Here is a 16016-nt window from a genome sequence, read left to right as displayed (position 1 = left end):
AAACATAAAACACAAAATGAGCCAAAGATATATACTTCAGCTATGTTTTTCTATTTGTAGAATATGCCTTTGAATATTTGAATGCTTGAAATGCTCCTTTTCCATTTTTTTGTGATGGTTATATTATTAAAACCTCTCACAGTAGCTCTCTCACAAACCCTCTACCTCCTGCAGCTTGTGCTCAAGGGGTCAAATTCTGCTTATTTTACTCACATCTGTAGTCTTATGGGGGGGGAGGGGTTTACACACATGAGTAAGGCAAAAAGGATTTGGTCCGAAAGAACTAACTTAAATTGCAGAAATCCAAAAATTGTTATGACAATTTATTGATTGATTCCCAGTTCAATACAAACAAAGTACTACATTGTATCTTGCATTCTGATTACTGTTGATTGGATGTGAATTTTAAACTTTTACTTTTTGTATTAAAATGTATATATAAAATCCCTATTTCTGATACACTTTAGTATCTTTTCTATATATTTTTGTTCATTCATACTTCAAATTGCAATTATTTGGAGAACTTAGGTTACATTCTACAGTCCATACTCTACAGTCATTGGCTGTAAATAGGATTTTGCCTGCGAAAAGACTGCAGCATTGGGCCTATTAACAAACTAATCTACTGCAAAATAAAATTTTTAATAATATTTACTCAAGTATCAAATTTTTACTATAAGAATGAGTTTTAAATGTCACCTGAATACTAGCTTGCACTGACTGTGAAAATTCTTTTAAAAAGCTGTTAAATATAAATCTGTCTAGTTTTTACAACCCTCCCTGATTTTTTTTTTTTTTTTTTGCTTAGTTTGAAAGTTGGCTCAATTAATTTCCAGCAAAAGATCACTCTCTGGTAATTTTTTCCATAAAGCCAAACAACTAATCAAGAATATTGTTTGGAGGTAGTTGAGAATACACACCCTTGTGCAGCTTTTCTTTAGTTATTGAACAATCAGAGCAGAGATCAGACCCCAAGGTACATTTGGCTTCTGTGGAGCCTAAACATGTTTTTTTATTTGGAGCCTAAAGTTGTGGTGTGTCTTTTTGTTTTAACATTTCTATTGCTTTCAGGACTAATTACCGCAACTTTTTAGTTTTCCTTTATTGAAAAATGCATGTCCCCACAAATATAGTTTAGTTTGCCTTCCCTTAAGGCATAGTAGTCACCTTTGACATCAGAAACAGTAGGTAAAACAACAAAGGTTATACTGAGAACTCAATCTCAGATTTGGAGGTGTTTATCTGTTGATTTTGCAGCTTACCCTGATTTTAGATATTTGTTTTAATAAATTACTTGACTCCTCGTTTAATCATTCCCCAGCTGACAAGGATTGGGGTGGGAAGTATTGGGTTTCCATGGAGAGCTGTGTAGTGGGGGCAAAAAGGGTGTTTGGAATCAAGTTACACAAAACAGAAGTGGTAAATCTTTAGAATGCCTTGAATGTGAAGCAAAGGCCTTTTTAGGTGTTGTTTGGGGCAGAGGGAGAGAAGGGATACTTTTAAAGGCTTATCATGTATGTATAGAGTAGGCTAATGTGTTTGGGCTTGTTACGTTGTAGGTACAGAAGGCGGTGTGAGTTTTTCCGTGTGACTAGGTGTGTGCCTGTAGCCTCTGTGTGTTCACATAAGGTCATGGGTACAGGACACGATGTACATGTTTAGCGTGTGTATTACTCGCTCTGTGTAGTGTACTTGTGGTGTTTTCCTAGACAGGATATAATTATTTATGTTTATTTACAACTTGGTGCGCGTGTGTACGTGTGTGATGCAAGGCGTGTGTCTATAGTGTGTGTGTGTAAGTGTAAGAGGGTGTTATGGGGTGTGTGTGTAGGCTTCTTGTGTTCTAATGTGGTGTGCGAGGATGTGTGGGTACATGAGTACGCATGGTCCTGCGGGTGTGGGACGGGCAGCAGGGAGGAGGGGGTCTGCCTGAGGCACCGGCTGTGCGTGGAAGCCCTGGAGAATCCCGTGACTAATTGCATTATCTGCCCGCTCCTTGCCTTAGCGCTGAAACCCAAGTGAAAGGCGTTTGGAAAATCGCTCGGATTGCCACATTGTGCTCTGGCTCGGCAGCAGCACGCTGCTTCTCCCCCCGCCCCCCGCGCTGTTCACTCTGGAGTAGCAGCGGGAGGCCGGGGTTATACCTGCCTGCTGTACCTCTGGTTTGGGGGCATGCAAATAGCGTTGGCCGGAGCAACCAATTGGGAGCAAGCTACAGGAGTTTGGGGGATTTCCCCCCTTCCCCTTAATCCGCCGCCCCCCACGGGCAGAGTTCGCAGCCGCCTGGTCGCACAGCGCGGTGACCGGAGCCGGGGCGCATGCTGCCGCCTCTTCTCCGGATATTGCCCCTACCCCTCGCGCCTCCTTGCCGCTTGCCCCCGCTACCGCCTCCTCCTGCCGCTGCCCGCAGCCAGCTGTGCAGGGTGCCCCAAGCTCCGTGCGCAGATAACGCTCTCTTCCTCTTTCTCCGTGCTCTGCACACCACCTCTGCTTCTGCGTGAGCCCTTCCCTCTCCCTTCCAGGGCGCTCTATTCCCTCTCCAACTGGCCTCTGCTTCTCTGCTGGCTTTGAGGTAGTTTCACTCTGCGGGGCGCTGAATCGCCCTTTCCTCCGGCTGCCTCCTGTAAGTCAGAAAATAGACTCATCAGATAATCCACCAGGGAGCTGGGGAGCTGCTCCACTTCTTCCTCCCCCCCCCTCCTTCTTTCCTGCCTCCCACAAACTCGGACATACACCCTGGGAAGAGGCAGCAACTTGCAACCCACAACCATACAAAGAACTGGGGCCGTTCAGGGCACAACCCATTCAGGACAGGCAGCAGCAACAGCAGCAGCTAATAAACAGGAATAAATAAAGAGCGTGACTAGGCTGCTGCCTCGCTGTGTTTGGGACAGTGAAGTGGATGGAAAAGAAAACGGGGATGCGACTGAGCCACATTTGCTGCATTTTTTATCAGCTGTTTTTCCTCTCAAATGGGATCGTTTCAGGTAAAAATATCCCTTTCTTTGGCGCTCATTTCTGTACTTTCCATAGCATGGGATTAAAAGGAGAGGAAAATTAGTGGTCCAGCATGTTCTTGCTGCTTACTTCTCTCTCTTATTTGTAGCCAACCTGTACACATTACTTTCTTTGCAACTAATCAGTATTATATGCAGGATCTAGTAACATGTATAAATGATGATATGGCACAGAGTGATTCTCACATATTACAGTGTTTATTGTATGTGTGTATTACATAACACTTATGTGTGTATTCTAGTCAGTGTGTGTGTTCTGTATACACATTCTGTGTAGAACATTATTCATAGTGCGTATGTACAAATAATAATTATATACAATAGAAAATATTCACAAAGAGATTAATAAATCATGGTTATGTAGGGCTGGAAGGGACCTTAAGAAGTAATCTAGTCCATCCCTTGGAATGAGGCAAGGTTAAGTATATCTAGAATGTATATGAACATGCGTAATGTACCCTCAGACTCACATGAAAATGTTAATCTGTTGAGTATTCCATGCAATGAAATATCATATTGACATATCACTATCTGCATTAATATTCTGTCATAATGATAGAGGTTTTATTGTTGCATGTGAGTTGGTGCACATGTGTTTGTTTGACCATGATGTATTGTAATGATATATCAAATCACAATCTTCAAGAGAGTTCATGAAAAACATACACACATGTTCATGATTTTTTTTCTCCTATTTGTTTAACTGAAGTGGCAAATTTGTTGACCAGTTCTACAGCTAGCTGGTTGATAATATTTTCAAAGAACTTTTTGACGCTTGTTTTCTAAATGCCATATTTTTTCCAGCTTTAGTCTTGTGTTGGAGGTGTTTATTAAAGAGAACAACTACATACACAAAAAATAGTTTCCACACAATTCCCATTTCAGCTTATCTCCCATGTTTACCAGGGGCCACAGTTGGTATCTGGAACTTCTAAACAGCACAGAGACATCTAGTGGCTGACTAATATACTGCAAGTAAACTTTTTAGGGGTGGTATAGTGGGTAAAAGGGGAGCGTTGTGTGATGCATTTGTTGGTAAGGAGCGATGGCTCTAGCTAGAGGATATTGGCAATTATGTCTGTTCACTGGCATGAGTTGTATGCTATGGCATGTGCAGAACTGGTTTGTGTTATATACTGTTATTTGTCTTGCTTTCCCACAGGTCTGCATTCATCAGGAGACTCTGAGGAGTGGGAGATTATCTTCCCAGCACTGTGGAGCAGAGGCCAGCAGGAGCCTGCTGGAGGTAGTGGTGGTGGAGGCAGCTGTAGTACTGATCCTAGCTGTGGAAACAGCAACAGCACCAGCGCTTCTACTACACCTAGCCAAGTGGCAGGCAGCTCCCGTGAGGTCCGCTCAATCTCTTCCATGGTAGACAGCCAGCCACAATCAGCTGGGGAAACAGTGGAGGAGGAGGAGGATGCAGAGGATGAATACGAGTCTCAGGAATTCTATCACTGGTCTCCCCAGCCTCAGGGATCTGGTGCTGCTTCTCAGTTATTGCCACCCCCTTCACCACCACCACCACCGTCAGAGGATGGGGATGAAGTGTTGCTGCGGATCCCAGCCTTTGCCCGGGAGCTCTACCTGTTGCTCAAGAGGGACAGCCGCTTTTTGGCACCCGGCTTTGCAGTGGAGGAGCGGCTCAGGGGCGAGGGGAAAAACCTTTTTGGTGCCGCCCATTCTCAGCCTGAGAGAGCTTGTTACTACAGTGGCACTGTGCTTCGTTACCCAGGCTCCTTCGCCTCTTTCAGTACCTGCGTTGGATTGGTAAGGCAGGCCCTGCATGCAGGCAATAACATCCCAATTTCCATTACAATCCCACCACTGTTCCATGCTCCTTCCTATTCCTATCCTTCTCCTACAGCCTTCTCTCACATCCTATCTCTATCCTGCTGAATTCTGTGTTTATCCATAGCCTCATTCTAATCTCAGTCCCATCCATCCATTTTATCCAGTCCTATCCATGCAGAATGGGAAGCAAGGTATGTCTCCACTGTCACATGTAGCTCCAAATAAGCTACACAGTTTCAGCTATGCAAGTTGCATAGTTTATTTCAAAATTTAGCGCTGTCTATGCAGTGCCAAATTTTGAAATATAGTGCTATTCCGGCATCTTCCTTACTCCTTGTGCAAAAGGTTTACAGGAAGCCGGAATAAGACTCCTGTTATTTCAAATGTATTTTAAAATAATGGGTGTGCTGTTAAGACACGGAGTATGCTCTTTTGGGATAACACACGTTATCCCAAAATAACACTGCTGTCTAGGAAGAAGTACTGCAGAAAGAGATCTAAGGGTCATAGTGGACCACAAGCTATATATGAGTCAACAGGATGGCAGTGTTGCAAAAAAAGCAAACATGATTCTGAGATGCATTAACAGGAGTATTGTGAGCAAGACACAAGAAATAATTCTTCCACTCTACTCTGCACTGATTAGGCCTCCGTTGGAGTATTGTATCCAGTTCTGGGCACCACATTTCAAGAATGATGTGGAGAAATTGGAGAGGGTCCAGAGAAGAGCAGCAAAAATGATTAAAGGTCTAGAAAACATGACCTATGAGGAAAGACTGTGAGAACTGGGTTTGTTTAGTTTAGAAAAGAAAAGACTGAGAGGTGATATGATAGTAGTTTTCAAATATCTTAAAGGGTGTTACAAGGAAGAGGGAGAAAAATTGTTCTCCTTGACCTCTGATGATAGGACAAGAAGCAAAGGGCTTAAATTACAGCAACAGAGGTTTAGGTTGGACATTAGGAAAAACTTCCTGACTGTCAGGGTGGTCAGACACTGGAATAAATTACTTAGGGGGGTTGTGGAATCTCCATCAGTGGAGATATTTAAGAGCATGTTAGACAGACCTCATCAGGGATGATCTAGATAAAGCCTGCACAAGATATGGCCTGAGGGCTGGATTTGGCCCACTTAACACTTTGATCCACCCTGCAGATTGCATCTGACCACTTTCTCTTAATAGCCTGCTGCCCATGCCACTGAATTTCTAGGCAGTGGTTCAGGATCTTATTTAAATGGCTCACAGTTGCAGTGCTACCTTGGCAGGAGCCAGAGCCACAAGCTTTTTTAATAGATGTAGCAATCCTAGGCAGCTGCCAGACAACATGGTAACGACAGGGCTAGGCGCTGTGAGCCTTTTGCTGTTTTTTTATTGAAAGCCTCTGGCCCACACAACTCAGGGGAGCAGAAGGGAGGCTAGTGCCCTGCCGCTCCACTTCTGCCCCAGACTCGATCCCTGCTGAGGGGCGAGCAGGCCCATGACCATGTACCAAATTTCATTAAGTGGGACCTCTGTGAACATTATTGCCCATCCCTGATCTAGATGGTGCTTGGTCCTGCTGTGAGGGCAGGGGACTGGACTTGATGACCTTTTGAGGTCCTTTCCCGTTCTAGTATTTGATGATTCTATGATGTTGTCCTGCTACATCCCATCTCTCTGTTCTACTTCCCAATCCCATTCTTTCTTCTCCTAGTCTTATCCTTCTCCTTGTGCTCTTCTTTCTCCTTCTCTACTCAACCCCCTCATTAATCACAGCCTGTTCCTCAATCTGTTTCCACACTTATCCTCTTGTTCACCCATCCTCCTTCCCTCAGTGACTTTTGTAATCCTCCTACTTTTCATCATTATCCGATTTTCAAACACTCTTCTTTCCCAATCCCATCACTGGTCTCCTTTACCCCTTCCTGTTCTTCCACATCTTTAATCCCATCCTCTTCTGAATCCTTATATTTATATAGATATTCCGTCCTCATTCCTCTTCGTCTTTGCTTTGTCCTATTCCCCTTTGTCCTCATCCCCATACCTGGAATTGCTAGAAATGCACCACCCTCGTCTTTCCTTCCATAAAAATACATAATATGTTTGCAGTGGAAATGTGAGCACAATCAAACCATTGTTTCACATTAGAGACATTAGACCTGATTTTCCTCTGAGTGAAACTATATTTATATGATGTAAATTCAGTGACCTCCTAATTTATAAGTGTGAGATCAGGCCCACTGACAGCAACAGTGGTGCTTCTGATGAACTAGAATTTCAGGATACCTAGGGGAGGATGGAGGGACTTCAGGCAGCTGGGATGATGTAAAATCCTGGCAGGATTTAAAACAAACCCATTTATTATTCTCATTATAGGGTCTTTATAGAGCATCATAAATGTACATGCCTGCAGCACTTTATGAAATGTGGAATAAAGCCAGAGATGCTGATGAAGAGAGTCAGCAATATCCAAACCATGAATGTCCAGTTTTTGTGGCTTGATGGGTGTTAATCCATGCAACGCTAGCATAGCTCTGTAAAACTCATCGGGTTTCATTCCAAAATTGCCCATCTACCAGGCCCATAATAGATTCTCTGAGGTTTGCCAACCTTTCTTACAAAATTAGCACTTTTGCACTGTCATGTTCTAAAACCATGCAAAATGTAAGGAACTTGACTGCATTTTACTTTTCCTGTTTAGATTTGTTTAAACACAAAACTGAAACTGATGGGAGAATTTATTTGGATTGATACCAAATATAACAGTTGCATGCATTCTTCAGAGTAAAACTGCCAAGTTTCACATAGCTCTAAGTGGTCAGAATCTAATTATTGATATTCTGTCATATTTTCCAAAGTACGGTAGCGGAATTAATTGAGGAGGAACATTTTCAAAGTCAATGGCCTGAAAGCTATCAGTACTACAGCCTACTCTGACAATGCATTTGATTTAGGACCAATAGAGTTCATACTAACAGGACTTTTCACAGGACTTTTTAGTTTACCTTTGAATATATGCATAGACTAAGCATACATGTATTCAGATAATGTATTTTGTTCAGATAAATGCTGTGAATTGTAAATCTTTTTTTTAGGTCTTCAGTAAGATAGTATGTGATCTTGAAAAATTTATTCAAGTTGAGTTATCCTTACTTAAGTAGCCTCATGGTTTGCAATGAGACTACGCAAGTAAGCAGGTATTCCTCCTGTAACTGTTACTAAATCAGGCTCATCCTTAAAATTTGCATGTGGTAATAACAAAGTTGGCTTAAAAATGTGTCTCTCTGTTCAATTGTTGCTTGTCCCTATTACACATGTAAATTTTCCAAGAATCTTTTCATTTGCACTATAATGATTGCAATTTTATGCTTTCCCCACCAAAAATAGTTAAGATATTTCAAACTACACTTTCTGTTTTAGCATGTAAAATATAGTGAAAGTTTACAAAGTATTTTTTTACAAAGCTATTTCAGTTATAATGCATTCTGTATTTTTTTTTTTATTTTTGGTTTGGTGTAAACCAATATTGGAGACAATGTAACCTGAAGTTGCTTCGTTTTTGATATGGGTGTATATATTCTCCCTATAAAACCCTTGTGTATTTTGAATGAAAGTTGCTAGAATGCATATCCTACTACAAGTTGGATCTTCTTGTCCAGCACCCTTGGGACCTAACTGGTCCTAGAAGAGGGATTTTGTCAGACCAGGGAAGGTAATTTCTGGGGCCCCCAGTCACCGGATCCCGCCAACCATGGCATGGCTGCCAGCCTCTCTGCCAGCTTCCTCCTGCTGCTAGCCCCACCACATGCGAGGCTCCTGACCCCATGTTGGCAGCCCCACCACAGCATGCACAGCCCCACTGCTGGTCTCCCAGCCCTGCGAGGCAGCTCCCCCCCGTTGGGGTCCAGATGCACCACTGGGAGACGACTCCTCTTGGACTTCAACCTCAGTTGACAGCCCCGCTGCCTCCCAGACTTGCCCAGCAGCTCTGCAGGCAGCAGCGGGGCTGCCAGGCAACAGCCTCACTTCTGGGTTCCTGGCCCCACCGCCAGGCAGCCCCATGGCCAGGCTTCCGGCTCTGTGGGGCAGCTGCACTGCCTTCTAGTCCCACTTGTTTTCCTAGACCTGTTTTCCATAAAACAATGTTGACTGGTTATTATAGTACTATAATCTTTTCATTATTTTCTGATTGTATTCTATGCAGTGAATGTGCTCAGGATTGAAATGTAACTTTAGACTAATTAGCTATCTGAGACATTCTTCTATTACACTTTCAAAAAAAAACCCCAAATATATTAGCTTTTTTCCTGTTTTCTTTCTAAACTACCTGTCTTCCTTACTTACATAGTCTACTGTATCTTTTTAATCTAATTAGCTGCCAGGAAATTAGCGTAACAAAACTAAATTTATTACGCAAACTTTCATTATTCCTGTAGGAAAAAAAGTTGCAATGCTAATAGAAATGTTTAAATAATTATTTATACATTTAAGTAGATCAAATTGACTGTGTACGTATCTGATGGGCTAATGAGAAAAAGTTAAGTTGAAGAAATGGGTTTTGCATTTGGATTCTGAGCACTGTGAAATCTGGCACAGGGAGACCCCAGAAATTTTTCACATGGGTATGCACAATTAGATCACTGTCACCTTAACTGAGTATGGCACCTTTCAAGTTTGACCTGGACACCTTGACCAGGGTGATGTAAGGCTGGTGGGCCAAAATTCAGTGAGTGGTGTTAAGACCCAGTTAGGTAGGTTGTAATGCTACTCAGTTATGGTGTTCTCACAAATTGGGGGTTTGGAGCAAACTGTCCCTTTTGCTCTGACCTCTATGCAGAACAGCCCCAGCCAGTCATATTCTCTGTGCATAATGTGAGAATATGGCTGTGGATACCACTGGTTGGCATACCAAGTACAGCACTTTGGAAATCCCAATTGTATGCACAAAGACCATGATGCGTACAGGCTGGATTCCCCTACATGACATAGCTCACCCTCCCACCCATTTATTCTCTTCTTGGATTTAACCTCCATTCTTCCTCAGAAACAAGATTGATCTTCACCCAAGAACTTCCATCCCATTACCTCCTCTTGGCCAGCCTGGCTCCCAGGCATCTCTGTACTGGGCATGTTTCGTGAGTTAGGAAGGCCATGTCTGAGAATAGAAATAGATCTGATCATTATTATTGGATAATCTCAGTGAAATTTAGGTTATCTTGAATAAGAGCAATAACACTTAATTCTTTACTCTGAATATGTTTAATTTTAAAATCCAAATATAGCAAATGTCTGAAACATCACTTTGTGTGTGTTTGTATAAATTCGGCATTTTGGGCACTGTGACAGTTTAGCTAGGGGAAATCCATGAAAGTTGGTAAATGTTTTATTAGGAAAAGTCATACAATATTGAATTTTCCTTTGAAGAGGTATTGGTCTAAATTGGGAGACTAACTTGTACTCGGTAGAGTTGGGGTTACCTATTTTCTACAGCAAAATGCAGGACAATGTAGCACTTTAAAGACTAACAAGATGGTTTATTAGATGATGAGCTTTCGTGGGCCAGACCCACTTCCTCAGATCAAATAGTGAGGAAGTGGATCTGGCCCACGAAAGCTCATCATCTAATAAACCATCTTGTTAGTCTTTAAAGTGCTACATTGTCCTGCATTTTGCTTCAGCTACCCCAGACTAACACGGCTACATTTCTATCACTATTTTCTATAGTGTTGTATGTCTTAATGTATACCTTATGCTTGAGTTCAAGTTATTGAATAAGTGCAAAGTGTTAGTATTATTTACATTTACATATCTCTTATTAATTATGACATCCTGAGGACCACATTGACTTTAAATCCATCTCCACGAACCTTAAGAGGAACAGTCAGTGCATAATGTTGGTTGCTTGAAGAAACATTAACTTCCTATAGCATTTGGGAGAAGATGGCACATTAATAAATCTAGGTCAGTACTGGGCAAATTAGTTGAAACAATAGGAAAGAATAAAATTGTCAGACACATGGGTGAACATAATTTGTTGGGAAAGTCAACCTGGTTCCTGTAAAGGGAAATTGTGCCTTAATAATCTACTAGAGTTCTTTGAGGAGGAGGTCAATAGACATGTGAACAAGGAGGATCCAGTGGATATAGTGTACTTAGATTTCCAGAAAGCCTTTGACAAGGTCCCTCACCAAAGGCTCTTAAGTAAAGTAAGTTGTCATGGGATAAGAGGGAAGGTCCTTTCATGGATTGATAACTGGTTAAAAGACACGAAACAAAGGGTAGGAATAAATGGTAAATTTTCAGAATGGAGAGAGATAACTAGTGGGATCCACCAAGGGTCTGTCCTGCCACCAGTCCTATTCAATTTATTTATAAATGGTCTGGAGAATGGGGTAAACAGTGAGGTGGCAAAATTTGCAGATGATACTAAACTGCTCAAGATAGCTAAGACCAAAGCAGACTGTGAAGAGCTTCAAAAAGATCTCGCTAAACTAAGTGATTGGGCAGCAAATTGGCAAGTTAAATTTAATGTTGATAAATGTAAAGTAATGCACATTGGAAAAAATAATCCCAACTATACATACAATATAATGGGGACTAATTTAGCTACAACTACTCAAGAGAGAGATCTTGGAGTCATTGTGGATAGTTTTCTGAAAACATCCACTCAGGTTGCTGCGACAGTAAAAAAGGAAATATAATGTTAGGAATCATTAAAAAAGGGATAGAGAATAAGACAGAGAATATCTTATTGCCTCTATAAATCCACGGTACAACCACATCTTGAATACTGCACAAAGATGTGGTCACCTCATCTCAAAAAAAGATATATTGGCATTGGAAAATGTTCAGAGAAGGGCAACAAAAATGATTAGGGGTTTGGAACGGGTCCCATATGAAGAGATATTAAAAAGACTTGGACTTTTCATCTTAGAAAAAAGGAGACTAAGAGGGGATATAATAGATGTCTATAAAATCATGACAGGTGTGGAAAAAGTGACTAAGGAAAAATTATTTACTTGTTCCCATAATATAACAACCAGGGGTCACCAATTGAAATTAATAGGTTGCAGGTTTAAAACAAACAAAAGGAAGTTTTTCTTCATGGTGCACACATTCAATCTGTAGAACTCTTTGCCAGAGGATGTTGTGACGATTAGGACTTTAACGGGGTTAAAAAAAGAGCTAGTTAAATTCATGTTGGTTAGGTCCATCAATGGCTATCAAAGGGTAGGAATGGTGTCTGGAAATGGATGACAGGAGAGGGATTGGATCACATGATGATTACCTGTTGTGTTCATTCCCTGTGGACATCTAGCATTGGCAGACAGGGTACTGGACTAGATGGACCTCTGGTCTGACCCTGAATGGCTATTCCTATGTTCAGGTCTTCTTCCTGCCCTTGGTGCTGATTGGGTTTTTTTTCTGTTTCGGATTTATTTATTTGGCAGGGAGAGGGAGGAGCTTGCAAGTAAGATGACTAACTGGAAAGGGACTGGGAAGTATCCTATCTTTGTTTCACCACTGTTTCTTTTACTCCGTGTTTTAACTTCCTGCTGCACTGAGCAGCAGGTATTTGGGAGAAGGAGAACAGACCAGTCTCCATTCTGAAGTTTCACTGTTTCAGTAAGTTTGAGGAATACAGAGAGTACAAAAATCTAGGGTTCCTCTTCACTGTCCACAACCTATTGGGATGTTTGGATGCTTTGTTATTGTTGGCTTTTATTTTAGTCACATTCTGAGTTGGGTATGCATACACATGCAACAGGATTCTCAGAGGGTCAGGTTCTTTAGTGGGTAGCACACCTAGTAGGGATGTGAACAACTAGTTGAATATTTGCATTTGCTTATCAGATAGTCAACACACTAGTTTACTAGTTGTTTCTGCTCCTTTTCTGTCTCTGTAAGAAAGAGGCAGCAAGGAGGGAGGGGGGAAGAGAAGGTGCTTAAAAGTGGCATCGCCATCTGGAGCCTGAGACCAGACCCTGGGCTCCATGTAGTGCTGCCGCTTTGAAACGCCGAGTGGGTTCAGTCCCTAGCTGGCCTGGGCAGCACTTAGCACCCATGGCGTTTCAAAGAGGCAGCGCTGCATGGAGCCCAGGGTCAGCTGGAGACTCAGAGTCCCCAGCTAACTCTGGTCTCCATGTGGTGCTGCTGCTTTGAAATGCTATGAGGAGCACAGGGGTTGCGGGGGACTGCTTGAGTCCCCTGCAGGCTCCATGCTCCCTTCAGTGCTTTCGCTGAAAGTGGAGCTGTTGCCGCACTTCAAAGGTGTAGGTGCCCTCATTGACTAATCCAATAGTTGATGCAATTTGCATTGACAATTTGAATAGCCAACTAATCAAAATTTAACATCCCTAATGCCCAGTAGACAGCTGCAAATACCTCCCACTTATACTGGTGCAACTTTTCAATTGAATTCCTCACTCATGTATTGACTTGGTTTCACTTTGTTTTCAGTGTCTTTCAGGGCTCATCTAGATTATGCTAGAATGTCGAAAGAGGAGATGTAAATCCGTGGGAATTTGCATATCTTCTTCCAATCTCACTTTCAAAAGTGGAGCTTTTGAAAGTGAAAGCAGTTTAGACGCAGCTTTTTCGGTGACACCCCCCCTTGTCGAAAAGCCATGTAAGCATCATTTTTTGAGGAAGAGTGGTTTTTCGACAAAGGGGCATGGGTTTGCTGAAAAAGCCACTGTACCAGTGGGCCCGCACCCGTCTGTCCCCGGAGTACTCGGGGTCGTCCCCGGGGCGGCACGGCGCCTCACAGTATCTTGTTGCCCCGCTCGGCTGCGGGGATTCGGCTCCCGGCTACGTGCTCGGGCGCCTTGCTGCTGCCCGGTTGCCAATATAATTCCCCCGCAGCTGCGGGGGGGGGGAAGGGGGGCCCGGGCCCGCCCTCACTCATGGGCCCCAGCCCAGGGCCCTAAGGACGCAGAACTGCCTGGCTCCAGTCCGGCTGACGGGGCTCCTGCTGTAACTCGTCAGCCCGCCAGCTCGAGCGAGCTCTGCCCTGGGCTGCTTCCTTTCCTGCCCTCGGTGCCCCCCCGGGGGTCAGTCACCTTTAGTTTGTCCGACAGCCTGTCGGTCCTGTACGCCCCCACACTTCAGCGACGGGGCTGGGCTAGGTAGCCTGGGTGGCGGCCGGATCTGTGCTCCGGGGAGGTCCGCCGACTCCCCCCCTCTCCCAGACCTCCCTCCACCTCCCGCTAGCGCCTGCCCTCTCTCCCCCTCTGGGCGGAAGGGGTTACCTTTTTAAACTTCCTGCCGGGCTTCTGCCTCCCCTCCCCCGTCATCGGCTGGGCGTTCCTAGTAACGCCCACCTGGCCCCGGGTTGGCTGCCTGCCGCGTCCCTCAAGGCGGGGAAACTCCGCCCGCCCTAACCCCTCCCCGCCTGCCGCGTTGCGGCCGTGCGCCGGCGGGGCTGCCGGCGTTTCCAGCCCCAGCGCGGCTTGTGTGCACGCCGCGCATTCCTGGTACGGCCCCCCACAGATGCCGAGCAGTGGCTGCTCGGCGGCGCCTAGGGGACGGGGGGGGGGGGGTCGCCCTGTCACAGCCACGTTTAAACTACTTTCACTTTGCAAATTTCTCTTTAAACACTCTAGCGTAGTCTAGATGAGCACTCAGTGTCCTTGCCCTCTCATTATCAGAGAGGTTAGTGGGATGGGAATGAGGCATATGCTTCTCTTGCAGCAGGGGCAATTGGTAGGAGGAGCCGACTCCTCTCACTTCGCTAGGTTCCTACCCAGCGCCCTATAAGAGCCAAACAGGATTTGGCATCTTGGGTTGCCCTTGGAATTACCCTACATCGGTCACTACCTACTATCTGTTGTGCCCTTAGCTCCAAGTCCAGTACAAGACAGCAAATGGAAAGACGACTAAACCTTCAGTCCCAACGAGGCTGAGCACAAGCTCCTATTCCTCACAGGGAGGCTTCTTTGGCACCCTTATTGAGAAACCTTCAGCATAGTTCTCAACTTCATCTTCCCTGTTGAGCTGAGTTGCTCCCTTTGTAAGCTTCTTCTCCAGTTGGAGCATGCTGCCAGGACTGGAGGGCACAGATATCTGGGCCCAGTATTATTCTTTAACCCTTTCAAACCCATTGGGGAGATTTGGACACCATATTACAGTGCATCATCAGCAAATACTTCAGCACATGTCCTATAAGTTTCATAAGCAATTGTCAGCCTATAAAGTGGCCTTTTAACAGCATGTTTTTTCATGCTGGTTTAGCTGTTTTCCTCGCTAATACATACAATATCTAGACAGTTTATACAATATTTTTGAAGTTACTTAATTTCAGATTTCTAGATGTGAAATAAATATTTAGAAAAGATGCTGGATTGTCATAGGAAGTATGAAAAAAGCAATGAATAACATTTGTAAAAGTGTCTATGTGCCTTAGGGACCTGAATTTTATTTGCAGAGTTGATCTAGGCACATAGAAATCTAAGTTCTAAGGCCTTCAAGCATACTTAGGGTATGTCTACACAGCAAAGTTATTTTGAAATAACAGCCGTTATATCGAAATAACTTTCCTAGCATCTACACAGCCAAACCACAACCAAAGTGGAGAGCTTATTTCGAATTTGGTAAACCTCATTCTACGAGGATTAACGCCAAATTCGAAATAGTTATTTTGAAATAAGTGCTGTGTAGACACTTATTTCTAAATATGGGGCCTCCAGCCTTCCCAGGGTGCTCTGGTGGCCACTCCAACTTCAACCAAGCACACTTCTCTCCCGCCCTTCCTCCCCAGAGCCCTTAAAGAGGCAGACTCTGGCTACAGTGACTGTGCCAGCTCCAAGCCTGCCAGCCCAGAGCCAGTGATCCAGTGGCCCCAGAACATGAGCCAGCAAGCCACTGGCAGCCAGCCCTCCACTACTCCCCAGGAGCAGTCTGCCAGCTCCCAGGAGCCTGTCAGGGTCCAGAGAAGGTGGGTGCCTTCCTGATCCAGGGTGGAGATCATGGACATTATTCAGGTTTAGGGGAGATGCCCCCAATGCCCATGATCTCCGCACTAGATGGAGGAAAGTGGCTGTCTATGGCAGGATAGCTGCCAGCCTGGTCACCAATGGCCACATGCGAACCCAGGAGCAGGTTTGCATGAAAATCAAGTTGGTCCGGCGAGAACCCCAACCCTGAGCCCTGAGTTTCTCCTCCCCCTTCTTCTCCTTCCAGCTCCCTCCTCCCCCCCTCCCCTCTCCCACTCTCTTTCTCAACTTCT

The 16016-nt window shown here is 44.2% G+C and overlaps 1 protein-coding gene across 1 annotated transcript in view; it reads left to right on the top strand.

Annotated features, from left to right (window-relative positions):
* The first annotated feature begins 1921 nt into the window (after positions 1-1921).
* ADAMTS19 (ADAM metallopeptidase with thrombospondin type 1 motif 19) overlaps positions 1922-16016 on the top strand; it is a 222558-nt gene continuing 208463 nt past the window's right edge. The window contains exons 1-2 of the mRNA XM_014577964.3: positions 1922-2987; positions 4180-4787. Of these exons, the coding sequence (XP_014433450.3) occupies positions 2903-2987; positions 4180-4787 (693 nt within the window). The 5' untranslated portion in view covers positions 1922-2902. The remainder of the gene's footprint in view (positions 2988-4179; positions 4788-16016) is intronic.

The sequence above is a fragment of the Pelodiscus sinensis genome, chromosome 6, assembly GCF_052426305.1.
Source record: "Pelodiscus sinensis isolate ZL-2025 chromosome 6, ASM5242630v1, whole genome shotgun sequence".
Lineage (NCBI taxonomy): Eukaryota > Metazoa > Chordata > Testudines > Trionychidae > Pelodiscus > Pelodiscus sinensis.
This window is presented reverse-complemented; position numbering and strand designations above follow the sequence as displayed.